Below are 27300 nucleotides of genomic sequence, written 5' to 3'. Positions count from 1 at the left end.
TATATATATATATATATATATATATATATAGATAGATAGATAGATAGATAGATAGATAGATATAGATTGGGTGGAGAGCAGCTCCTGTATAGAGAACTCTACAACACCAGCAACACTCTGCTAGAAAAACAGACATTTGAGGTACGTTGATTCAAAGTTTTTAAGCATAGGATTAACACTGTGCCATCCACGGCGAGCTAGAAAGCGACAAAGGGTCTAGTTTAGATCTTGGCGGACGGGTTACTTTGTCACAACTATGACGGATATCCCATCTGTGGAACTGTAAATCCCATAGGATATATGTAATTTATATTTAGGGGGATGGGATATCTGTCACTGTTGTGACGGAGTGATCCGTTTGCCAAGATTCTAAATCAGGGCCCAAAGTCTTTTGCCGATTTTACAGCGAAGTCTTTAAGCATAGAATTTGCTCAGTGTCATCCACGCCAAGATGTAAAATTACAAATGCCTTTTACCACTTTAGGCACAGTAGAACAGCTTTGGTTTGCAAACTACCATCCAAACCAACCTGGAATGAATACAAGTAACCCCAGACACGTGCTTTGCTATCATTCTAGCTCTTCAGAGGTTAGCCTTGTCCAGACACAAGGGTTAGAGTAACGCATAAATTATGCAAAATAGACGCAGAGAACATAGTGCAGTAACCAAGTTGAGGTGAAGAGCAGATCCTCATAGAAATGGCAATTGACTTTTTCCCTCTCTAGCTCGACCCAAATTATATATACCCCAAGATATGTAAGACTGGACTGAAGCTATTTAAATGGCAGGTTACCCAAAGAGGCCTTTGTGGTGCCGGGAACTAAAGGCAGGGCCTCACATTTTGACCAATTTATTTTATAGCCTAAAAACTGAAAAAGAACCCAGTTACGAAAACAAAGCGGCAGCCAAGTCAAACAAAAACAATAACTGGGACTGAGGGCAACCTGGTCTAGTGCTTTGTTGGAATTTAAAATACAGGGAGACAAAACCTCATCGAGTGACTGATGCAGTGGGCTCACAATACATGCCGCTGGTTAATGTAAGAAAGTAGTGACCTATTCCCAACCTCTTCATGTTCCGAAAGAGATATACCAAATAGACACAATTGAAAGTCTTTTCGACATTCAAAGAGAGAAGGACCCTCTCTTCCAACTTGTCCATCATTGGCCAAATAATATGGAAGAGTGCGTACGTGATTGGTGGAGCAGCGATCAGGAAAAAACTCACCTCAGCGGGATGAATAAGATGTGTGGTAACTTAATTCAAGCGTGTCGCCAAAACCTTCGCCAATATCTTAACATCCGGGTTGATCAATGAAAATGGGTGATGGCTATAACAGTCCAGGCGATCTTTCCCTGGTTTCGATAGAAGTGAAATTCGGGCTCTGAGAAACGCTGCAGAGAGGTGACCATCATCTAGGGCCCGTTGATAAATCGAGACTAAGATGGGGACAATCTGGGCTTGGCAGGCCTTATAAAAATCAGCTGGGAGTCTGTCATCCCAAGGAGTCTTCTCAGAGGGTATGACATCGATCTGCTGCGAGGGGCCTCCCAGTTGCACAGTTTGTGAGGTGGTTAGCTTTGGTATGTTTAATCAATTGAAAAGGGTGAAGATTCAATATCAGCCGTACATAATATTTTGTCGTAAGCGTAAGAGACATATCTGAAAAGAGACTATTAGTTATGGATTCCTTACCTTCGAATTACCCCCTGGCATCAGAATGGATCCAGAGAGTTTTTCTTCAGCAGTACCCCTTCATGTCAGTCGACTCCACGTTTTTCGTTGGTGTCGTGTCGCCAGAATGACATTGCGGTATCTACTTGGATGCCTCCCCTGCATACTGACGTCCGTTCTTTCTTTTTCTGTGCAAGCCAGCCAGCGCAGATCCGGAGAGAGCGGTACCCATAGCCTTTTTGACGAGAGTTTTAAAAAAAACTTTTTGTTGACTTCTTTTTTCGAGTTGTTTGACTCCTGGTGCAAGGGATGTCACATGGACAGACCGTCTTCACACCTTGTTACTTCTGTCACAAGTTGATGCCCGTCACGGACCCACATCTCGTGTGCCTCTGTTGCCTGTAGCGCGACTACAACACAAAGTCGTTCTCCAACTGCCGGGCCATGAACCCGAAGTCTTTGCAGGAGCGGTCCCAAAAGCTTCTCGAGGCCCGGCAGTCAGCTCTGTGCCACTCGAGGTCCCTGTCGAGAGGCAGGTTTCGGGACTGTTCGCAGAATCGCCACCATCACTTCTCTTCAAAGTTTTCGTCTCCGGGTAAGTCGAAGGACAAGAAGAAGGCAAAGAAGCACCGTCACTCTTCGCCTTCTCCCCTCCGTCGGCTGCGCGGGATGCGTAAGGTACTTGTCTGGCTCCGCCTGCAGAGCCTATTGGGTGGGCTCGAGTTTCCTTCCCTTCCTGGGAGCCGGGCGACCCCTGCTCAACTTCGTTGCTTTTAAGAAGTTCTCCACTCTATCTATGGGCAGCCCGACTCCGCCAGCGCCCTTTGGGCCCCGCGGGCTTGACTGGGGGTTCTAGGCCTTCGATGCCGGCGGCTTTATCGCTGCAGGGCCTCCAGGGATCCAGGCCTGGATCCGGATCGGTACCGGTCAACCTTACAACACCTTCTCTGGCACTAAAATGGCAACACCTCCGACACCGGTCGTGTCCCCAGCCGGCCTCCCCCTCGACATGGAAACTGAGTGGACCGCCGTTGACTGGTACTTTGTACCTCTGTTCTATCCTTGCGTTCCTTATCGCCCTGACTGGCAGCCAGTGGAAGTTCAGGAGTACTGGGATCTAGCAGACCAGCTGGAAGAGCTGGACTGGAGAGAGGAACTGGGTAAGGCTAGATTTTTGGATACATCGCCCAGACCTTGGTATGCTTTCTCCCCCTACCGTGGCTATAGAGGAGGGAGCCTCCTACGCTGTGGGGTTGCGTAGGGCCGCTGAGGCCTTAGACCTTGAGCTACCTACGGTGGCAGTCAGGACTAAACTCCTGACTGAGGAGCTTCAACAAGCAGCAGCCTTTTCGGAGCCCCTTCTGCCGTTCAAGAGGCCCTCACAGACATCCTTCTGGGCACCTGGTCCAAGCCCAGCACAGGGACTTCTGTGAATAGGATGATTGCCAGACTCCACCACCCGGCCCCAGGCGACCCCCAATTTCCTTTCTCCACACTCTACCCCTTGGTGGTCCAAGCCTCAACATCCAAAGACGCTTTCCCTACTGCTCCCCCAGATAGGGAATCCAAGAAGCTGGATCATTTTGGAAGATGTTTTCTTCCGCCAGTTTAGGACTGCGGTCAGTGAACACTGCATGTCTCTTGGGCCGTTACACCCACTCTGTGTGGGTCACAGTTGCGCAGGTGCTGCCACAGTCCTTTGAGGTCCGAGCCGAACTCTCCCATGCAGTGGCATACGGGATGGATGCAGCAAAGTTCACCATTCGCTGTGGGCTGGACACCACAGACTCACTAGGCAGGACGATCTAAACGTCTGTAGCCCTGAGACGCTATGCCTGGCTGAGGTCCACTGGTTTCTCCGGTGATGTCCAATCAACTCTTTTGGACATGCTCTTTGATGGCCGTTGCTTGTTTGGCGACAAAGCAGACAATGCGTTTGAACGCTTCAAGGACTCACGGGACTACTGCCAGATAGTTGGGCCTCGCTACCACCTCTCGCCCCTCGCAGTCTGCTTTTCGCCCCTTTCATGGCTACGGAAGAGGTGCCCAACCATGTTCTGCCCAGAGCCGCAGGCCCTGCGCTGGCTGTCCAGCGTCTGTGGGACCACATACATGGGACTCACCACCGTGGGCCTGGGGGCCAGTGAGCAGGCCTGTTCCCCTCTGCAGCAGCCTCCAAACCCTCCTAGTCTGACCTTTCAGGGCCACCAATCACCAGTGGGCGGCAGGATTAGCCACCGCCTCCCCCACTGGCGCATCATCACGTTGGACAGGTGGATTTTGAAGATAGTGCGAAGGGGCTACTCTCTCCACTTCAAGACTACTCCTCCGCCATGCCACCTCAGTACCATCACATGTCAGAGGATTATTTGGCCCTTCTCCAACAGGAAGTTACGTAGTCTTTCCCTAGGGAGCCATCAAGCTAGTTCCTACCCTAGAAGTAGGTTGTGGTTGCGGTTTCCACTACTTTCTGGTGCCCAAGAAGGACAAAGGCCTGAGTCATATCTTGGACCTCAGGGATGTCAACCAGAAGGAGAAGTTCAAAATGTTGACATTGGCTCAGATCCGGTCTGCCCTCGACCCTGGAGACTAGATGGTAGCGTTAGACTTGCAGAACACTTACTTCCACATCCCCATCCTGCCGACCCACAGGTGTTACCTATAGTTGATGGTAGGCCATGAGCATTTTCAGTTTACCATGCTCCCCTTTGGCCTTACCAGTACCCCTCAGGTGTTCATGAAAGTTATGGCGGTGGTCACTGCTCATCTGCGCAGATCAGGAACTCTACTCTTCCCCTATCTCGACGACTGGTTGTTGAAGGCGAGCTCATCCCAGGCTGTTGTCGTCCACCTCCATACTACGGCTGACCTCCTGCATTCACTGGGGTCACAGTTCAGTCAACGTGCCGAAGTCTCACCTGTACCCTTCTCACAAGCTACTTTTTATTGGAGCGGTCTGGACACAGTGCAGTTTTAGGCCTATCCTCCCGAACCACGATATTCGGGCTATGATACCGATGTAGCAGCCTCTACCCCGGATTTCATCGTGGATGACCGTGAGGCTGCTGGGCTTCCTGGCCTCCTGCATTCTTCTGGTGGATCATGCCAGGTGGTGTATGTGGGCTCTGCAGTTGGACCTGAAGTTTCAGTGGACACAGAATCAGGGGAATCTGTCTGATGTCATCCAGATCTTGGCAGGGACTGCACATCAGTTGCAGTGGTGTCTCTCGAACCAGGAATGGGTCAAACGCAGATCCCTCTCCCTTCCCCAACTGGATTTCACAGTGGTGACAGATGCGTCACTCATTGTATAAGGTGGCCACATGGGAGAGGTGGAGACCAGAGGCCTCTGGTCTCCGGCGGAGTCCTTGCTCCACGTCAAACTTCTGAAGCTCCGTGTTATTCGTCTAGCACTGAAGGCATTCCTTCCTTCTGTCAAAGAGAGAGTAGTGCAGATTTTCACAGATAACACTTCTGCCATGTGGTATTGCAACAAGCAGGGCGGAGTGGGGTTGTGGACCCTCTGTCAGAAGGCTCTTCGTCTCTGGAAGTGGCTGGAAAATCAGGGCATGTCCCTGATGGTTCAACGCCTGGTAGGTTCTCTAAAGACCAGGGCGGACAAACTCAGTCGGCGGTGCTTGATGGATCACGAATGGCGTCTCCACTTGGAGGCGGTGCAAGGTCTCTTTTAGCCGTGGGAGAGCCTTGGTTAGATCTGTTTGCCACCGAAGAGAACGCACAATGTCAGAAGTTCTGCGTGTTGGAATTCCCAGGCGGCACTCGCTGGGCGACGGTTTTCGCCATTGTCTCTGTCATTAATGGTCCTTTTCCAGCCGTTTACCACTCCCTGCCCCCCTGCCTCCTTGCTAACGCAATCCCTCCTCCCAGGGATACGGTGGCTGTGGTGCCAGCGCACCAAAGGAGAGCCGATCTGGTCCTGAACGTGCCCGTTCGAGGCATGTGGGCTGCTGAATTCATATCTGTGCATAGTCCACCACCTAGTGTTGGGTCCGGATGATTGCACATTGTTGTCCTGGAAGAGTCTTCGAAGTATCACGAGATAGGTGGCTCCTCCCCTGGACTACAGTGCGCATGGGCATCGCCTCCATCCCCAGATTGTTTTTTTCCGCCATTGGGTTCGGATGTGTTTCGGTTCCCTCTGTCGGAACCGATAGTTGTTCTACTTTATACTCGAGACCAAAAGGTCTTTAGGCTGGGCGTCGGTATAGTTGCGTACGGTTTTCTTTCTGACTCTCAGCTCCGATCTCTTACTGCCCTTCCACGTGCTTTCGACGCGGACGGGCCTACACTACACCCTTTGCTATGGAGCGGACTCCGTTCAAAAAGTGTCCGCTGTGTCACTCTAAATATTCGCACCTCGACGTGCACCCTGTGTGCAATACCTGCTTGTCACCGGATCACCGCGAGGACACCTGTATGGCGTGTTCGAAATTCCGAAGCAAGAAGACTTTAAAGCTCCGCCGGGCCAATCGGCTCCAGGCTCAGTTGTCTGCTTTGGCACCCCCACCAGATGACATTTTCCAGGAATCTGTCGAGGGAGAAGACGACGTGCGAGGGTCGGACTCTGGGCCCGCGTCCGAGGAGGAGACCTACGACGCGGGTGAGGAGGACTATAACGAAGTCTCCGACGAGGTAGGGGACGACGACCAGGCTTGTGCCACGATGGGAGATAGCTCGGAGGAGGAGCATCTCCATACAGACTCAGGGGTTATTCCCCTTCATGCGGCCCAGGTCGAGGGATCGCCTTCGGGCCTTACCCAAGATCTAACTATGAGTCCTACGTCCCCGCCTACGGGCCCGGTCACGGACATTTCTAAGCCATCACTTATGTTGAAGAAAACGAAAGTGAAGCCAACGGGTCACGCACCTTCGGATGCGAAACCGAAATTGAAAGTTGCGCTGGTGAAGAAGGTTCTGGAGGCGTCAACTTCCAAGAAAACCAAAATGGCCGACTTGAAGAGCCACGCCAAAATGGCCGACCCGAAGCCCTCTGGGTGGGCGCCGAAGGCGAAGGCCCCCGACGCGGCTGCGTCGGCGCCGAAGGGGGTCATGGACCCGAAGACGGTTCAGAGGAAACGTCAGGCCGACGACGCGCCTAGACATGGGGCGTCGGGGCCGAAGAAGAAGTCTACCGGTGATAAGGCTCTCGAAGATGAGGGGTCGCTCGAGCCGGTTCAGCCCTCGGCAGCCTTTACGAAAAAAGTGGGGGACTCCTTACAGCGGATCCGGAAGTCCACTGAGGTTCCTGCTCAGGACACCGTAGCGCCTACGCTCACGCCTAAGCCTACTAAAGAGCAGACGCCCATTCGTTTTACCCTTCCACCCAAGTCGGCGCCGAAGGCCTTCGCGCCGAAACAAAGCGGGCACGCAAAGGAGGTATTGACGCCGAAAGCTGCCTTGGTGGTGTCGAAGCTTCGGCTCCAACCGCTTGCGGTGGAGGAACGTCGTGAGGTGATCATCGACGCCAACACCGGAAAATTGTCGCTCCTCAAACGAAAGATTACGTCGGAGCCGGCCTTGGAACCTTTTAAGATTCCGCTCAAGAACAAGAAGTACTCTGCGGACTCTTCGGCTCTGATGGAACCTGTGTCCCCACAGGCCTTGGAACACTCGCCGACGCATTCCCCCGCGCCTGATGCGGACGAGGAAGATGCCGAGTACACCTATCCTGCGTACTCGGATCCGGAAGAGGAGCATGTGCCCTGGGCCGCAGGAGGCGACGCAGAAGACCCGCAGTCGAGTCAGGACACTCAACTTTTCGCCGCCAAGACGTCCCCGACAGAGGACTCGGCGGCCTTCAATGCCTTAATAGAGAGAGCTGCAGCGAACCATGACGTCGAACTGCACTCGGACCCCGTGGATGCGGACTTCTTATTCGACACCTTCTCGGTAGCCGAAAAGCAAGTCAAGACACTACCGATGCTTAAAGGGGTGCTGAAACATGCACAGGAGGTTTTCAAGGAGCCCACCCGGGCGCGGGTGGTCAACCCTCGCATCGACAGGAAATATAAAGCGGCGCCCACGGATCCCACGTATATTAAGGGACACTTGCCATTGGACTCCCTGGTGGTTTCCAACGCACGGAAGAGGGCGAATTCGCAGACTACTGGTGACGCTCCTCCCCCAGACAAAGAGTCCAAGATCTTTGAGGCATCAGGCAAACGCATTGCTGCACAGGCAGCTAACATCTGGAGGATCTCTAACACCCAAGCCCTGCTTGCACGTTATGATAGGGCCCATTATGACACATTAGAGGCCATTCTGCAACACTTGCCTGACCAATACAAGGAGGCGGGAGAGATGCTCATTCAGGAGGGTAAACTCATTACAAATGCATCCATCAAATGTGCCCTAGATGTGGCAGACACTGCCTCCAGGGCTATCAATACAAGTGTGTTACTTAGACGCCATGCCTGGCTTCGAATCTCGGGGTTCAAACCCGACATCCAAACCACGATATTGAGTCAAACAGTGAATCCTGACCATCTGTTTGGCCCTGAGGTGGATGCCTCCCTAGAAAAGATGAAAAAAGATACCGAAACTGCCAAATCTATGGGGGCTTTACAAAGTCAGCAGTTTCGGGGTGGTTCCTTTCGCCGCTCCAATTCAAGAGGCACCTCAAGGGGACAGGCATCCCAGTCCACACAATACTACAAGGGTAACACCCAGCCCTCGTATAACAACAACAAGGGCAGGGGTGGCTACAGAGGCAATAATATCAAAGGCAGGGGACGTGGAAACAATGGCTCCAGGTCCACCACCACCAACAAGCAGTGACGTCTTGTCACTGCCCCCCGATCACACGACACCTGTCGGGGGGAGACTCCAGCAGTTCCTGCCGGCGTGGAGGTCCATCACCACGGACAGGTGGGTGAGGTCTCTTATCCAGTACGGGTACTGTCTAGAACTTACGTCCATTCCACCGGACATACCGCCAAGAAGCCGTGCTATGTCCGGCGAGCACTTGACCTTGTTGCAGCAAGAAGTTCTAGTCATGCTGCAAAAAGGGGCGATAGAGCTCGTTCCATTGCAAGAGCGGGGAACAGGGGTTTACTCCCTGTATTTCTTGATCCCCAAAAAGGACGGATCACTCAGACCGATCCTGGACCTCAGGCCCCTGAACGGTTACATCAACTCGGAGCACTTCCATATGCTCACATTGCAGCAGGTGCTTCCCCTGCTTCAACAGGGGGACTTTCTGGCTACGCTGGATCTGAAGGATGCCTATTTTCATATTCCCCTGCATCCTTCCCACCGAAAGTATCTCAGATTCACGATCTTAGACCAGCATTACCAGTTCAGAGTCCTGCCGTTCGGGGTCACCACGGCACCAAGAGTATTTACGAAATGCCTAGCGACTGTGGCGGCGCATCTCCGTCGCCAGCACGTCCACGTCTTTCCATACCTGGACGACTGGCTCATTCAAGCAAAGACAGAACAGCAGTGCGTAGACCACGTGTCACGCACCATTCACCTCCTGCACGATCTGGGATTCTCTCTGAACTACCCAAAGTCCCATCTCCAGCCCGCCCACGTGCGACAGTATCTGGGCGCGACAATCGACACTCTGGCAGCCACTGCGCAGCCGAATTCAGTGAGAATCGCCAGTATCCAGGCGCTGATCCAACGATTCAGACCCCAACACTCGCTTCCAGCGAAGGTGTTCATGCAGTTGATAGGCATGATGGCCTCCCGCATCTCCATTGTCCCGCACGCGAGACTACATATGCGTCCGCTTCAGGAGTGCCTAGCACGTCAGTGGACTCAGGCTCATGGGCAACTGACAGACCTAGTGTTGGTGAGCGGTCGGGCGTACAACTCTCTGCATTGGTGGAATCCACAAAACCTTTGCAAGGGCCGACCATTCCAAGAGCCTGTCCCACAGATCATCCTGACGACGGACGCCTCTCTCCAGGGATGGGGAGCGCATGTACTCCACTACACTGTGCAGGGACTATGGACACTTCAGCAAAGGAAGATGCACATCAATGTGTTGGAACTGATGGCAATCTTCATGGCCTTAAAGATGTTCAAAGTACATCTGTGCAACAAGGTCGTGTTGATCCGGACGGACAACATGACGGCCATGTACTACATCCAGAAGCAGGGAGGTACACACTCTCCACAGCTGTCTCATCTGGCTCAGAGCATGTGGAAGTGGGCCATTCAGAGGAACATCTTCCTCATGGCAGAGCATCTCCCGGGCAAGGACAATCAAATGGCAGATCTGCTCAGCAGGCACAGCCATCAGATGCACGAGTGGGAGATACATCCATCAGTACTCCAACCGTACTTCCAAAAGTGGGGTCATCCAGAGATAGACCTGTTCGCCACAAAGGAGAACGCAAAATGCCAAAGCTTCGCCGCCAGGTTCCCACACCCCCATTCACAGGGCAATGCGATGTGGATGAACTGGTCCGGCAGATTTGCGTACGCTTTTCCCCCAGCACCTCTGATACCGCTGGTGGCACGCAAGCTCAGGCAACACTCGATGACGCTCATCCTGGTTGCTCCAACGTGGGCTCGCCAACCATGGTACACCACGTTTCTGGAACTCTCCGTGGTACCGCATCAAAGGCTTCATCTCACTCCCAGCCTTCTGACGCAGAGCCATGGCGACATTCAGCACCCAGATCCGCAACAGCTCAACCTGGCGATCTGGCTCCTGAAGTCCTAGAGTTTGGCTACCTCAATCTTCCTCCCGATTGCATGGACATCATTCGGGAGGCAAGGAAGCCCACTACTAGAGCTTGTTATGCGGCTAAATGGAAGAGGTTTGTCATCTACTGTGTGGACCACAGCATTGACCCGCTAGATGCTTCCATTCAAAACATCATATGTTACCTCTTTCACCTGTATCGATGTAATCTAGCGTACTCTTCCATCCGCATTCACCTGTCTGCTATGGCAGCATACCTCCAGAATAGGCAGCACCTGTCACTCTTTAAGGTCCCTGCTATCAAGGCTTTTCTGGAAGGACTCAAAGGGGTCATTCCACCAAGGACTCCACCAGCTCCAGAATGGAACCTCAATGTGGTTCTTACAAGGCTGATGGGTCCTCCCTTTGAGCCACTGCACTCTTGTGAGCTCCAGTTTTTAACTTGGAAGGTTGCGTTCTTAGTAGCAATTACATCGCTACGGAGGGTTAGCGAGCTGCAGGCGCTCACCATCCAAGAACCTTTCTTCCAGGTACATGCTAACAGGGTGGTGCTCCGCACTAACCCTAAATTCTTACCCAAAGTGGTCTCACAGTTCCACATAAACCAAACAATTGAATTGCCGGTGTTTTTCCAAAACCCAGAGACGCTGGCGGAGCGTATGCTCCACACTCTTGATGTGAAAAGGGCCTTGATGTACTATGTGGACAGGACAAAAGATTTCCGCAAAACCAGACAACTTTTTGTTGCTTTTGCCACACAACACAAGGGAAATGCAATCTCCAAAGCGGGGATTGCTAGATGGATAGTAAAGTGCATTCAGATCTGTTACGCTAAAGCTAAGCGCACTCTCACTATCCCACCGAGGGCCCACTCCACTAGGAAGTTGGGGGCCTCTATGGCTTTCCTAGGTAACATTCCCTTAGAAGACATCTGTAGAGCAGCCACATGGTCTACCACACATACTTTCACTAAGCATTACTGTGTAGACGTGCATTCCAAACAGCAGGCAGCTGTTGGTCAGGCTGTTCTAAAAACGCTTTTTCAGACTGCTGCAGCTGGCACGGGCGGCCGCCGTTAATGGAGGGACTGCTATGTATTCTATGCACAGATATGAATTCAGCAGCCCACATGCCTCGAACTGCAAATGCTACTTACCAGTATGCATCTGTTCTTGGCATGTAGGGCTGCTGACATTCATATCGCCCACCCTCCTCCCCGGCGCCTGTAGCAGCTGCAGTATTTATTCATATACACACATATGCTCATAGCATGGTCATCACTCACTTTCTTCACTCCATCTCTGCCAATGGCTAAAAACAATCTGGGGATGGAGGCGATGCCCATGCGCACTGTAGTCCAGGGGAGGAGCCACCTATCTCGTGATACTTCGAAGACTCTTCCAGGACAACAATGTGCAATCATCCGGACCCAACACTAGGTGGCGGACTATGCACAGATATGAATGTCAGCAGCCCTACATGCCAAGAACAGATGCATACTGGTAAGTAGAATTTGCATTCCACCCCCAGGGGCATAACACTGGACCCTGCAGTGCGGGCCCACCAAGCTCCGAAGGGCCACCTCAGCTCATTACTCCGGCCAGAGTTCCTGATTGAGTCCCAAGGGTGCTCCTCCACGTACCTTGCACCTCAAGTTTTGTTACAACACTGTCCACCCTGTGCACTTCCACCCCGCAGGCCTCCAGGTCGTGCACCGCGGCCTCACAAACATCAGCTGCTGCTACACTTCCCAACCACCACCAGTGGACTGTTGTCCTGCCAGCACAGTTATCTTGCAGCACCAAAGCAGCCAATACCACCAGAGATATCGCAAACCTGACCACAACCATGCCCACCACACCGACTGACTCACAGATGGCCTCCAGTGCATCTAACTCAACGCACACTCACTGTAAAAATGCCACAGAGACCTGGGACACAACCTTATCAATGTCATCTTCCACACAGAAACCTGCCTAAACCCCTCTACCACTTCAGACATCGCCATCCCAAAGGTTACAAGATAACACACCAGGACCAAACCCACAAATACGGAGATGGAATCGCCATTATCTACATGGACACCATCCGCTGCTCAATATCCCCAGACACCCCAGCCCCGGTAATGAAACACCTCCACTTCCAGCTCCACGCATACGTAAAAACACCATCAGAGGCAGGCTTACCTATAGACCACTAGGACCACGCCCTAGCTTCTGCAACGCCATCCCGGACCTGACCGCCTGCTTGCAGTCGACTCAAAACACTACATCTGCCTTGGAGACCTCAACTTCCACTTCACCGGCCCCAACACCACTGACTCCTGGAGAGCATGAGCCTCAAGCAGCTTGTCACTGACCTTACCCACATTGCCGGACACATCTGCCCCATCTTCACCTCCAACAACAGTCTGTTACAACCACACCACACAACTCTCCTGGTTTGAACACCACAGCATTCACTTCACCATCTCAGGACCCACCTACTCCTGCACTGTCCCCATCTACCCCCAGATCCATGCGCAGAGACTGGAAAAAAGGTGTCAGGTCAGTGGAAAAACGGTCTCTGCTCCTGCCTACACCTGACCCAGAGCAAGCAGCAAAAAACTTCTCCCAGTGGATCACAGACTGCTCCGACTCTATCTCCCTCTCCAAGACAGCCAAGATCAAAGCACCAATCAAAACAGCAGATTGGTTTACCGAGGCACTGCACTCCACCAAATGCAACTGACTGTAACTAGAAAGAAAGGGGCACAGCAGCAAAAACCGCTCTCAGCCAGTACTATTGCCTCCTGAAATAAACTAAGACCACCACCCTAGCAGACCACATTAAAGCCAGCACAAATCACAGAGGAACTCTTTCCCATTGTGAAGGAGTTCACCAATTCCTCATCCACCATGAACGACATTACACGCTCTTTTCAAAAGATTTTATAAAAGGAGTCAGAGAAGCCGTCGGGCCATGTGATTTGCCCATTTTCAATCTGGATATCGCCGTAATCACTTCTTCTATTCAAATAGCAGAATCCAGTAGTTCTGCTGTAGATTTGGGGAGAGGGGAGATCGCACAGGCATTCAAAAAAAAAGAGGATACCGTGCCGGTGGGCCCTGCTCAGTGTACAGGGTGCAATAGAACGAGCGGAAGGCTTCCACTATGGGTACATCAGCGCTCTGTTCCTCCCCGTTGTGATCCCTGATCGACTGAGTCATTTCAGTCTGTGTTTTAGCCTGTAGTCTGTGGGCCAGGAGCCTACCACATTTATCACTGCTATGGTAGAATTTATGGCGGAGGCGAAGAAGGGCATACTCCGCCCTATTGAGATCAGATTGTGAATAGACTCGAGTTCCTGTACCCCTTTCTCTAGTTCACCGCGCTTCTCTTCCCGCAGTTTGTTTTCGGCTGCAGATATGGCTATAAATTCACCACTATAGACCATTTTCAGGGCCTCCCACATAGCAGAGAGCGACGCTAAACCCACGTCATAAAGCTGTAAATACTCCTCCAATTTTTGTTTAATTTGTTGTATCGTTTCAGCAGAATGCAGGAGACTCTCTCGCAAACGCCACCTCAGGAGGATCGCATATGAGGTCTGTGCAGGGACGTGTACCGCAATGAGAGCATGATCCGGCAAGGACCGGGGCTCGATCGTAGCAGTGTGTAGTTGACGCGGTAAGTGAGTGGAAGCCAGAAAATGGTCGTCGCGCATACGTTTTGTGTGCTGCCGAGTAGTAAGGGTGGTCCCTTACCCCGGAGTGTTGGGTGCGCCAAACGTCCTGCAGGCCATTGTCAATCAGCCATTCCTGACCCCGTGGAGAGAACGCCCCCGTTTGATGTGATGTTAGACCAGATCTGTCCAGCTCTGTGTCCATTACTAAGTTAAGGTTCCCTCTCACCAGTATCGCTGCATCTGGCTTCGCAAGGACCTCTGTGAGAGCAGTGAGAATGGAGGATCCTTGTGTGTTTGAAGCATAAATTGAGGCCAATGTGAAGTGAGAACCCCCCCACTGCACCCTAAGCGCTAGAAGGCGCCCCTTGATTTTTCCTACAGTTGCAATGACTTTGCCCGGAAAGTGAGCTTCAACCAAAATTCCTACCCCATTTTATTGGACGGACCTGCCGATCAGACTTGCTGTGGGTAGCGCCTACTGCGCATACAGGGGTGTCCTTGGAAAGAAGGTGTGTCTCCTGGAGAAGACAAATATCCCTCCCTGTATTTTCTAGCAACGATAGCACCGCTGATCTTTTCATGGGGTTGTTTAGGCCCCTCACATTAAGGCTAACTATCTTAAGGGCCTTCCCCATCAGGAGGGTGTGGCGGTGTAACAAACTGCTTTGCTAGCATCCCGCTGTCTAGGCCTGCAGTGATCCAAAGGCCCCCTTGTCTTGACGGGGAAGCTGAACAGAAGTACTGACTGTTGCGGAAACCCCCAAAAAAAGAACAACCAAAAATGTAATTAAAGAGAAAACAAATCTCAGAACAATTACGAAGAACACAACACAACCAAAGTTTGTTGGGGAATAGAGAACCAAGGAGGTCATGACTCGTTCAGCAACAAGTGGTGCAGAGGGCATGGGCCCAGAGTTTGTCAGCGAGCATCGGGGGCAGCCACCCATGCCCACCCGGCACCTATCCCGTTACCCAATCCGGTGCAGTCCAGTTGTGCAGTCCAGTTGTGCAGATCGTGGGATAGCCGGGCGTTCCGACGGCTGCAATAGAGAGGAGAGCACCGCCTCCTGTTTCTTGGTCATTGTTGCCTGGTCGGGCTTCAGGGTGGAGGCCGGCCTACCGACGAGCTGCCATTTTGTTGATCGATGAGAAGCTTGTTACTCAGGCTTCTCCACCGGCTCCACTGTTATCATGCTATCGTGGCAAGGTACCTCAAGGTTCTCAGTGAGAGAACGAATCTGGTGTTGTTTCCCTTGCTGTTTAAATATGATGCGGAAGGGATGTCCCCAGGAGAAGGGGATGCCTTGCTCACGGAGATGAGGGCTGACCGCCCTGAATTCACGCTGTTTGAGCAAAGTGGAAGCCTCCAAGTCCCGGAAAATAGCGGGCGTCTGGCCCAGGAACTGGATTGGGTGAGCCTCCTGCCTCCTCTGAATTATCTTTCTGTAGTAGGGGATCTCTGTGTATAGTCATAATCTAGTGAATAGTCCTGCCCATGTGCGTGGACCCCGGCAATCAAAAATAATCTCTTAAGTTGTCAAATCATGCAGAAACTGCAAAGACACTTAAGAGAGAATTTAAAGACAAATAATGCAGCCTATATCCACAGGCTACACTGTCCAGTACTTCAACTAGAAATTCCACCAAACAAAACCACACACAACACAGCCTGCCCAGTTTCTTCCATAGAGAAACTTGCCTCTACCAGTAAAAGACTCTGGAATAATAGAGAGGAAGGCATGGAAAGACAAGCCCCATAGGCTGCCATAATGTGGCTTAAATAGGATACTGTGCCTTTAAGAGAAATTTCCAGAACTTTCTCCCAGTATCCCAGAATGCATAGCAGGTCCCTTTTACTTTCAGTTCTTTTTTCCGGCTCCTGCTAGCAGGACCCTGGCATTGAGCTCTCCCTTTTTTCAAGGGATTATATTGGATTTAAGTTAACTTTTTGACAAAAGTGTTAGCAGTTTATATTCGTGGTGTTTCCCTTCTCCCCTGTGTGTTTGTCAGGCTTTTTAGGGCTCTAAAATGCCTGCTCTTTTCGACAAATGCCCAGCATGTGGAAGGAAGAAGGCCAAGACTGATCCACACGACGTCTGCATTATTTGTCTCTCTGAAGCACATGTCCCTGAAGACTATGGCATCTGCCAGAACCTCTCAGCAAGGACCCTGAGGGAAAGGCTGAAGATTAGGCTTCAAGGCCTGGAAGAGAGACGACTGCAGGCTGCAGGTGGGTCTGGGCAGGCTGGGAAGGTTCCCTCTGCCTCTGCTGAGGCCTCTGAGGGGCTCTCATAGAGGCAGGAAGACCAGCAAACGGTCCCGGTCTCCGTCAGCGTCGATTGCATCGACGACGTCGAGAGGGATGACGGCGGTGTGTTCCCCATCTCCCTGGCACTCCGGGTCGAGACGGCGTGAAGATTCGACGTCGAAGAGCCTGGGTAGGCCTCCGTCAAAACCACTGTCTACGGCGTCTTCGTCGTCGACGTCAACGTCGAGCTATCGGCGTCGAAGGAGAAGCCACAGGCGTCGGTGCTCGTCGTTGAGGCGATACCGCTGGTCGCCGTCGAGAAGACGGTCGGCGTCGAGGGGATCCTCGGCCTCGAGGAGGAGGACGGCGTCGAGGAGGGGTCGACGCTCGTCGTCGAGAATGGAACGGTCGACGTCGCGGCGTCGCGGAGGCGACGTTAGACGCTTGAGTCGCGGAGGCGACATCCGACACTGGAACAACGACGTTCGGAGTTGAGGAGAAAGATGTCGGCGTCGAGGACTCGTTCTCACTCCCCAAAGCGGCGCAGAAGGAGTTCTGGCGCCAGAAATCACGCTGAGTCTGGTGGAGGGCGCTGGAGGCGGAGATCACATACTGGAGGGGCTGGTTCGCAGTCCCTCCCCCGAAGAAGTCACTGGGCTCGGTGTACTCAGTGGTATATACACCACCTCGGCCGAAGACGCCTCCTCTCCCTATACCGAAGGAGAATCCTCCCGTCAACCCTCCTCTACCACCACTTTCTCCCTCAGGACAGCCACCACCACCGCTCCCGCCGCATGGGCCCGCCCCTCGGGCATGGATACCCCCTGTCCCGCCACCGAGATCGGTGTCACTACCTCCTCTTCCTACACCACCTAAGGGGACTCCTAAACCACGACCCCAGGATAAGCCACGGAAGACGCCTCGACGGAAACCTGCGGAGCGCCCACGGACCGGGAGGTCACGCTCTCGCTCCCGGAGGAGGAAGCGTTCGCGCAACAGGTCGTCCACGCGGTCGAGACACCGCAATAGGAGGCACAGATCTCGCTCTCGTCCTCGGGGACCAGGGACTACTCTCCGACTTTGTCTGGATCGCTGGACATTAGGGTTTCGCCGGTTGATGACCTGGTGTCTTTCCATGATGTCCTCTTGAGAAGCGCTGCCAAATTGGGCATATCCTTGACGGTGCCCACGCCTAAGACATCAGTCATTTTCGAGACACTGCACCAGAAACACCTGTCTCGTACACTACTACCTCTGGTGCCGGGCCTGGAGGAATCGGCCATGGACCTTTTCCTCATTCCTGCGGTGAATAAGGCGGCACCATCGAGATTGCAGAAAAAGTACCGGGCTCCCGATTCGGACCCGGCTTTTCTAAGGGTGGAACCTCCTCCGGATTCTGTGATTGTGACGCCAGCCCACAAACAGCATGCCACCACCCCGTCATCCACAATCCCCCCAGACAGAGTCTAGATGGATGGATTCAGCTGGAAGGAAAGTATGTGGAACATCGGCGAACTCTATGAAGGCTGTGAGTGCCATGGCTTTGTTGGGGCGCCACGACCGTGTCCCTCCAGCAGTTTGCGGAACAGTAGCCTCGCGAGAAGCGGGAAGATTTCCAGGAAGTGCTAAACGAAGGGATGCTGGTAGCGAATCAAATTATCAGCGCTGCAGCAGATTCATCCCTCTTGGCGGCACATGGCTTTTGCCATGGGATTAACCAGCGATGGCACGCCTGTCTCCGCCTTACGTCACTGAAACCAGACGCACAGCAAAGGGTGGCCAATCTTCCATTCTCTGGCGAAACCCTATTTGGGAAACATGCGGATGACGAAATGGCCCGCATGAAGGCGGAGGCCGAAACACACACGGCTGTGGTTCTAGAGAAGCCCAAAAAAGCGAAGAAATCGTACCGACCATTCCAAAGGCAGTTCGGTGGGCAGGGCAGAGGACGTGGCCAAGCTTCGGGACAGTCGCAGCAACAACAGTTCCGTAAGCCGTTCCAGAAACGCCCAAAGGGCGGAGGAGGCCAGCAGTTGGCACCAGCGATCAAAGGCCCGGCCAGGTCTAGGCCCTGAGCGCTTACTTCCACCGGATCTGTTACCCACTCAAGTGGGGGGGAAGCATTCAGTTTTTTCTGGCAGAGTGGAGAAAAATTACTCGGGACAAGTGGGTGCTGAATATTGTTTGCAATGGATACAGTCTTCGGTTCACCAGCCCGCCTCCAGCAATTCCACCGGTCGGCTCGCAGTTTCAGCTGCGCAAGCTCCAGGCAGAGGCAGATATCCTGTTAAGGAAAAGGGCGATAGAAGACGTACCTCTGTCTCAGAGAGGAAGAGGTCTGTACTCCCGGTTCTTCCTGGTTCGCAAGAAGGACAAGAACGAGTTCAGGCCCATTCTCGACTTGCGACCCGCAAACAGATGGATTCGCAGGTAAAAGTTTTGCATGCTGTTGTTGCATCAGATTTATCCTCAGTTGCAACAGGGAAACTGGCTATGTGCTATAGACCTACAGGATGCGTACATCCATGTGCCCATTGCACACAAACACAGGAAGTTCCTGTGGTTCCAAGTCGGCGCCAATCATTATCAATACACAGTACTCCCATTCGGACTAAAGTCTGCGCCGAGAATATTTTTGAAGTGCATGGCGGTGGTAGCAGCACACCTGAGGAAGAACAAGGTGTTTGTCTACCCGTATCTGGACGATTGGTTGATCAAGGCATCTTCCTCGGAAGGAGCACACTTCCAGAAGACGTGCATTCTCTTGAACAAGCTGGGGTTGCACATCAACATGTCCGAATCACTCCGGTCTAATGCATACAGTACTTGGAAGCCTCCATCAATACGCTGTCGGCAAGCGTGTCACCTTCGGAAGGCTCAGGCTCTTATGACCGCTCCATCTACAACAGTGAGGACGGTGTCTTCTCTACTGGGATCGATGGCCTCCTGTATCTTCCTCACTCCACATGCACGGCTGCACATGAGACCGCTGCAGGAGTGCTTGGAGGACCAGTGGGATCAGAGGAAAGCATCTTGGGACGACAAGATACGACTGTCTCTGCATGCTCTTCAGTCGCTGAAGTGGTGGTGTTAAACGGAGAATCTCCTCAGGGGGGGTTCCCTTCCACAAGGACATTCCCATGCAGACTGTCGTGACGGATGCTTCTCTCCAGGGGTGGGGAGCGCACTCCTGAAACCTGCAGATTCAAGGAACGTGGTCCCAGATGGAGGCCACGTATCACATCAATTTCCTGGAACTCAGAGCTGTTCACTTGGCACTGAAGGCCTTTACCACCACGATGTATTACCTCAACAAGCAGAGGGGCTCGAGATCACGCGCTCTGTCGCAGGAGGCGCAGGCGATCTGGCACTGGCTTCGGGCCAGAGGACTGACGATAACTGCTACCCATCTGCCAGGTGTGCAGAATGTTCAGGCGGATGCACTGAGCAGACTGATTCAGGAAAACCACGGATGGGTCATTAACGACGAAGTACTAGCAGAAGTCTTCGCAAGGTGGGGGACTCCAGACGTAGATCTGTTTGCCACCGCCGAAAACAGCAAATGCCAAACTTCTCCTCCAGGTACTCTACCAGCAGGGGACGCTGGGGAATGCGTTATGGATCAACTGGTCGAACAGCTTTCTGTACTCTTTTCCACCCATTCCCCTGATTCCGGTGGTACTCATCAAACTGGCCTGGTCCAGGGCTCGGATTATACGCATTGCCCCGGAATGGCCCAGACAGTGGTGGTTCACGGACCTGCTTCACCGGTTTCTACTTCCTTGCATTCGGCTGCCGTGCAGGCCGGACCTTCTCACGAAGTTCGGGGGGGGCAGATGTTGCACACCAACCTCTCGTCTTGGAGTTTGGCGGCATGGCTCCTGAGATAGTCCAATATGGCCATCTAAATCTGCCCGAAAATTGCATGGACATACTGAAGGAGTCCAAGAGACCTTCCACCCGGACTTCCTATGTGTGCAAGTGGAAGAGGTTCTGTATCTGGTGTCAGTCCAAGAACTATGACCCGACTACGTCATCCTTCCATACCTTCTACATTTGGCGCAGTCTGGCCTCAATGTTCATTCTTTTAAGGTTCATCTTGCTGCATTGACTGCCTACAGGAAATGCCCTTCACAGACTTCCTTCTTCCAGATCCCTGTGATCAAAGATTTTTTGGAAGGCTTGAAGAAAGTGTTCCCTCCTGTCAGGCTTCCTTCGCCTTCATGGGAATTGAATGTGGTGCTGTCCAGATTGATGAAGGAGCCTTTTCAACCTATTCATAAGGCTTCGTTGCAGCACCTATCCTGGAAGGCGGCGTTCCTCGTGGCCATTACATCGGCCCGCAGGGTGAGTGAAAATCAGGTGTTGTGTTGCCAAGAACCTTATACTGTATTTCATGCTGCTAAGGTTGTTATGCGTACTCACCCTAAATTTCTTCCCAAGGTTATTTCTGATTTTCAGGTTAACCAGACCATAACGTTGCCTACGTTTTTTCAGAATCCTTCATCTCCAGCGGAAAGGTCTCTACATTCCCTGGATTTTAGGAGGGTGTTGAAATTTTATCTGGATAAAACCAAAGATATTCGTAGGTCAGACCAATTATTTGTCAATTATGGATCAGTCAGGACAGGGCTTGCTACCTCTAAGCAGTCCATCTCTAGGTGGATTGTGTCCTGCATACAGTTGTTAACAAAAAGCTAATAAGACCTTAGTGGGTAAACCTAAGGCTCATTCCACCAGGGGAAAAGCTGCCACAACAGCTTTACTCCGTAATGTTCCGATTGCAGAGATCTGCAAGGCGGCCACTTGGAAGTCGGTTCATACCTTTGCTAAGCATTACTGTCTGGACACTGATGCCAGGGCAGATGCTCAGGTTGGGTAGGCTTCGCTGCGGAATTTGTTCGCACAATAGTGGTGTTAATTTCTTTTCTCCACCGCCGCTTTGGTGTGGGGGATGGGCTTGCCATTCTATTCACTAGATTATGACTTTACACAGAGATCCCCTACTACAGAAGGTGTAGTTTCTGTCCTGTAACTCCAGTAATCTCTTAAGTTGTCAAATCATGCAGAAACTGCAAAGACACGTAAGAGAGAATTTAAAGACAAATAATGCAGCCTATATCCACAGGCTACACTGTCCAGTACTTCAACTAGAAATTCCACCAAACAAAACCACACACAACACAGCCTGCCCAGTCTCTTCCATAGAGAAACTTGCCTCTACCAGTAAAAGACTCTGGAATGATAGAGAGGAAGGCATGGACAGACCAGCCCCATAGGCTGCCATTATGTGGCTTAAATAGGATACTGTGCCTTTAAGAGAACTTTCCAGAACTTTCTCCCAGTATCCCAGAATGCATAGCAGGTCCCTTTTACTTTCAGTTCTTTTTTAAGGCGTAGCACGCCAAACCTGTAGCATTCCTTACATGAATATTTATCTCCACCAGGGACGAGGGAGGGCGCTTATGACTATAACAGAGATACCCCTACTACAGAATTTTTGATTGCCGGGGTCCACGCACATGGGCGGGACTATTCAGACTATAACAGAGATACCCCTACTACAAAACTGGAGTTACAGGACAGAAACTACTCCTTTCTTTTAATTCGAAGTTATGGATGCATACAAGGATGTCCGGCGTTGGTGCTTTGTTCCCTTTTGGAGGAGGCCCACTCTGTGGACATGGTCCATCTGTATGTCAGTTGCGTCGTCTTCGCCAAGTATCTGCTGGAACAGAGTCCAGACGTAAGCCCTTAGATCGTCCCCTTCCTCTAGCCATGGCACACCTCAGATCCGTATATTATTCCACCAAGAGCGGTTCTCGAGATTTTTGGCATGTGCATGTTGATCTAAATGCTGCTCTTGGAGGCGGAGTATGTCTTGTTGTAATTGGTGAAGGTCCTCCTCTCAGCTGAGGTTGTGCTCTTCTAGCGTGGCCACACATTCTCCTACCTCATCTCTGTCTCTTAGTACCTTCTGGAGGTCGGCGGAGAGCTGGCCCTTAAGTTCCTGTATGTTGTCTTTTATGGCAGCAAATAGTTCCATCATGAAGGTCTTAGTTGCTGGGCCGTCCCCCACCCTTCCAAGGCCCCATTGTAGGTCTTGCTGGCAGGGGTAGTGGACCCAGATTGCTTCAGAAGTATGTCTTTCAGCGTTTTGTCTTTTTTTGTGTGTGTTGCCACCAAAATGCAAATGCGAAGTGTCCTTGCTCCTCTCTCTCCTAGAGAGTGACTGGGACCCTGAGCTCACCGGACAGCTGGCTGCAAGATTATGTTCAGTGCCAGCTACCCTCGGCGAGTCACTGCCTCCCTACCAGATTGCCAGCGTCTGCCAATGGGGTTTATCGTAGGGGAGCAGATCAATCCAGGCGAGGTCCGCCCCGCACAACACCCCTACACGGAATGCAGACTCAGGTCAATATAGGCCGGGCAAGGCCCAGGGTGACCCTCCAGCTCTTCCGTGCAGAGCTTCCGGGCTTCACTTCCTCTCAGGCATAGGGCTGATGGCTGCTCTGGGTGCGTGCCTCGTGTCTCCGCATGGGCTCTCCTATCACCTCACCAAATGCAGATTGGACTTCACTCCTCACAGATTCCGGCGGGCCCACCAGGCGCAAAATGGGGTTCAAGGCTGGGCAGCGCTGCCAGACGGCTGCTGCCTCTGTGTCCCCAAGAAGCCATCTCACCAGGAGCCAATGCTCGCCCCTCAGTGTCTCCTCACCTCTATGGCAGCGAAGAGCCATGGGATCCAGAAAATCCAGCAGACCTCCCGTTGCCCATGCGCAGCAGAGCTCGCGTCCCCTCTCTGAGCTCTGCCCTGCCGGAAGCAATGCCCCAAATCAATGCTTTTCACCGGGGGAGCTACCACCGCTGGGAGTCTGCAATAGACCTTCTTGGAATAAATCTTGACCCCTACCATACTAGCTACTGTCCACTGGGTGATTTTTCAATCATCCAGGCGAGAATGCTGGTCTAAGAGACCCCTAACAGAATATTTGGGATGTACTGGACTTTACATTGTTAGTAAACATATCACCATCTCAACTAGTTGGGGCAGTCCTTGGGTCGATTGAGAAGTAGTGGGAACCAGGTTCCATAAACTAGTTAAGCTCTGGCAGGTCCCTCACACCAGTTTCCTCCAGAGCCGATCCGGCCATCCATCTGGATAGCCACTGCAGTTGAGCTGCTAAGTAGTAGGCCTCGAAGTGAGGAGCACCAAGGCCTCTCTGGTCTACCGAGTATCTCAATATGGATAGGGACACCCTCCGGCACCCGTTTAACCACATTTAGTTTGTGTTCCTTACTAATTATCATTCAACCCTGCCACCAGCTCCCTATTGCTGCTGGCAGTGTTTAATTGTTACCTGCTCCACCTTTTCTCTCTCATCTGCTCCTACCCGTTTGATTGTTTGTATGTTCATGTCTTTGTTTTTGGAGGGCCTGGCAGCCTCAATCCTTTCTAAAAAAAATTAAGCTGGTACAAGATTTTTTGATGTATTGCTCAATGATTGTTGTTCACCGTCTTAGAATTTTAAAAAAGCAAAACGGCCCCCTCATAATAACGCATGCGCTTGCATGTGTGGGGACACTAGGGCAGGATTTTCACGCATACACACAGATGCTTGGTGATGCAAGTGTACATATGCGTCATTGGATTTTTGTCTTTATTTTTCGGGTGTATTCTGCATTAGCATTATAGCAGTTACTTTTTTGTGTGTTTTTTTCAAAGTTTAGGAGCATTCGTGAAAAGCATTATCAAAGCTAGTTGGTCTGAATTCGCAGCAAAAAGGCAAGACCTGTTGGCTTTTCAGACGCTTTTTTTCTCATTTACCCTTCTTGTTGCAGGTAAATTGTAATCTAACTTTTGGAATTATTCTAGCCTTTATATGCATTTTCGTGGCTGGTCCAATTTTCTTTGTTGCATGTAGTCTGCACACTTTGAAATTTGCTAAGTATCTTTTAATAAAGATTTGTTTTGTCGTATGAATTTAATCACAGAATTGCTTGCAAATTGTTGCATTCAGTAAAAAAAGTTGCGTTTCCCAAATGTGAATTTGTGGAATGATGATAACTTTGCCATTAAAGATAAGGCCGTTTCGTTTAAATTAATTGATCTTTTTGTTTGAAATTCATTAGATTTTTGAAGATACGTGCTGCTGTGGTTATTATTCAAAGACGGTGGAGAGAAACGCTTACAGCAAGGGCAATATGCCTGGAGTTTGAGACAATCAAGGCGGCAGTAATTAAAATTCAGTCGGTGTACAGGGGAGCATGTGTCAGGAGACAACTTTTAAAGGTAAATGTAAGCTCTTGGGTACCTTTTTAACACTTCTTGAAATAATAAGTTTGTCGGACAGATTGTTTAATGAGGCATGATATTTTATTTTAACTCCTTTGTTCAGAGCTATACACCAGTCTGCCATCCGTTTCTGAGAACTATAAACTGTGCTATACACCTGTATTTATTTTTGTATTTTTAGTTCTGGTGTTGGCTAAGAGCTTTATTAATAAAAAAATATATGTACAATACACATCATTTCTTCATGCATTATTCTGTGGGTGTCACATTCACATTTTACTTCTGCCCACTATAGCATACAGCATGTGGTCACCCCCCTTCAGCCACTGGATGTCACTTGGCTTGATTGCATTTAGCCCTTTCTCAAGGAGCACACCCGCACACAAACTAGTGCCATTCTGTCCCCATAATTTTGTTTTGCTGCCTTTATGTTTAGAGCCTGATGTGTCAACAGCTCGATTTTTACCATAAGTGCTGCTAGGCCATTCCATGCTTTGTCAGTTCCTGTCACCTGCTAATGCTGCTGTGAATTTCTTTTGAAGTGTACTTTTATCTGACTGCTGGTATTTACCAGCATAATAGATTTTGTCCATTTGAAACTGTTGTGTATGTCTTTCATTCTTCCTTCTCTACTATGTTCTTGCTTTTTCATTCCGGTCTTTCCTTTTTTTCATTTTTTCATTCCTTCTTTTTCAATCTTCCACTCCTTTTCTCCTTTTCCTTTATTTCTTTACTGTTTATCGTTTTTTTCGTTCAATTCTTCTTTCAAGCCTTGTTTTTTCTTGCCTTATTTCTTTATTTAGTTCATTACTTCTTTCATTCTTTCATTCTTTCTTGCATTCATTCCTTCTTTCATTCATTCTTGCATTCATGCCTTCTTTCTTGCTTCCATTCATACCATTTTCTCTTTTCTTCTTTCCTTCTTTCATTCTCTCTTCGCTTTTCTTTTGTATTTTTTCTTTTGCTTTCCTTTTTCTTTTTTTCTTTTTTTCTTTCCTACTTTCATTCTTTTTTCCTTTGCCTTTTTATCATTTATTCTTTCTAACTTTTCCTTCTTTCCTTCATCCTTGCCTTCTTTCTTTTCTTGCGTCTGTCCTTCCTTCTATCTTTCTTTTCTTCTTTCTTGACCTCTTTCTTTCTTTCCTCCTTTCTTGTCTACCGTCTCTTTGCTTCCTTTCTTTTGCTTTCTTTCCTACTTTCGGTTCTGTTTTCTCGAAGACAAGAGTCTGGCATACTGTGGCACAATGATTGACTTTTATAGGTCTGTTAGCCTTAATATGATGTTGGTTAGACCACAACCGATGGCCTGTCTGACTGACAGCCCTTCCGTCGACCACCGAATTACAATCCAGGCAGTCGGATCTGAAAGGGGGTAGGGGGCCGACCACCATTTCTTTTTTTTAAAATGTGTTTATTGGTTTATTTATAGCCATACAGATACAATGTGATGGCATTATCAAATCACACAATATATCGTTTTCGGCAAAGCATAAATACAGAAAAGAAATCACGCATTGTAAGCCCAGTTAGTACGTCTCTGCATCTCCAATTCTACCATAGGGGACACACAAATATCTCCACGGTAATTATTCCATCTTGACAACTTCCGATCCCACTTTTTCTGGCACCCCAGCAATTTTGCCCAACCAGTGACAGGCGGCGGTTTTGTATCCCAGTGTAGTGAATTGCTGTTCGATTTCCGTAAGATCCGTCGCCTCCCATATATTAAGCAGTCCCAGTTGTGACGTCAACACTACCTCCTTCCCCAGGGCCGTCTGCATATGCTGGTAGGCTCCCTCCCAGAGGATACGTATCCTTGGGCAGCTCCAAAGAATATGATAAAAGGTGGCCCGCTGTCCACAGCCTCTCAGACATGGGTCGTCGGATCTAGAGCCTATTTTTGCCAACGTCAGCCCTGTCATGTATGATCGGTAAGGTATCCTAATCTGTATGCACCTGAAATTCAATGTAATGGCCTCCTCTTGCGGGGACATAAGGGCCGCCTGCCAGTCCTCGTCACTCATCGGGCCCAAGTCTTCCTGCCACCTCTCCCTGAGCTTTGGAAATGTGTCTGGAAGATTATTGCACAGCTTCTTATATGTGAGGGATATTGCTTTGGAACTCAAGGGCCCATCTAACAGCCGGTCCTCTAAGGGGGACGAATCCGGTATATCCTGAAGGGACAGGAAAGCCTCCAGGGTCGCATGCCTAATTTGCAAATATTTGTACATTTCTCCCTGAGCCAGGTGATATTGGCTCTGAAGCTCCCCAAATGCGAGTAGATCCCCTTTCCTAAACAAGTCCTTCACCACTGAGATACCTATAAGGTCCCACTTATCAAACCCTGGCTGGTTGCACAGCATACCCAATTTCTGTGTGTACCACAACATCGCTACCTTCGAGAGGACGCCCTTCCACCCCAAACATGAGTGTACGATACTCCAAATTTCTAACGTGTGCTGGGTAGGCCCAAAAAATGTCTGTTTGTTTTTTCTATCGCTAGTATACAAGGCCCCCAGATAACCGGAGCGATCTGTCTTATGGCGGTCGAGAGCGTATGTTAGGTCGTCTGGGGTGTCGACCACCATTTCTGAGAGGATCAGTGATACTGTTGTGGTGGCATTCAGAACTGCGATCCCGAATGAGGTGGTGCTGAGGCAGGCTCGCTGTCGGGATTTCAATATCCCTTTCCAAGGGCCTTTTCATGTCTGAAAGACTGCCATGAAAAGGCTTTC

General features: G+C 50.7%; 1 protein-coding gene across 1 annotated transcript in view; it reads left to right on the top strand.

Annotated features, from left to right (window-relative positions):
- The window catches only part of ASPM (assembly factor for spindle microtubules), a 388799-nt gene that overhangs the window by 222562 nt on the left and 138937 nt on the right, over positions 1–27300 (top strand). The window contains exon 22 of the mRNA XM_086954783.1: positions 24403–24562. Within this exon, the coding sequence (XP_086810909.1) occupies positions 24403–24562 (160 nt within the window). The remainder of the gene's footprint in view (positions 1–24402; positions 24563–27300) is intronic.

Source organism: Lissotriton vulgaris, chromosome 1_1 (genome assembly GCF_964263255.1).
Source record: "Lissotriton vulgaris chromosome 1_1, aLisVul1.2, whole genome shotgun sequence".
Lineage (NCBI taxonomy): Eukaryota > Metazoa > Chordata > Amphibia > Caudata > Salamandridae > Lissotriton > Lissotriton vulgaris.
Note: the sequence above shows the minus strand (reverse complement) of the source record. Positions and strands in the feature narration are given on the sequence as shown.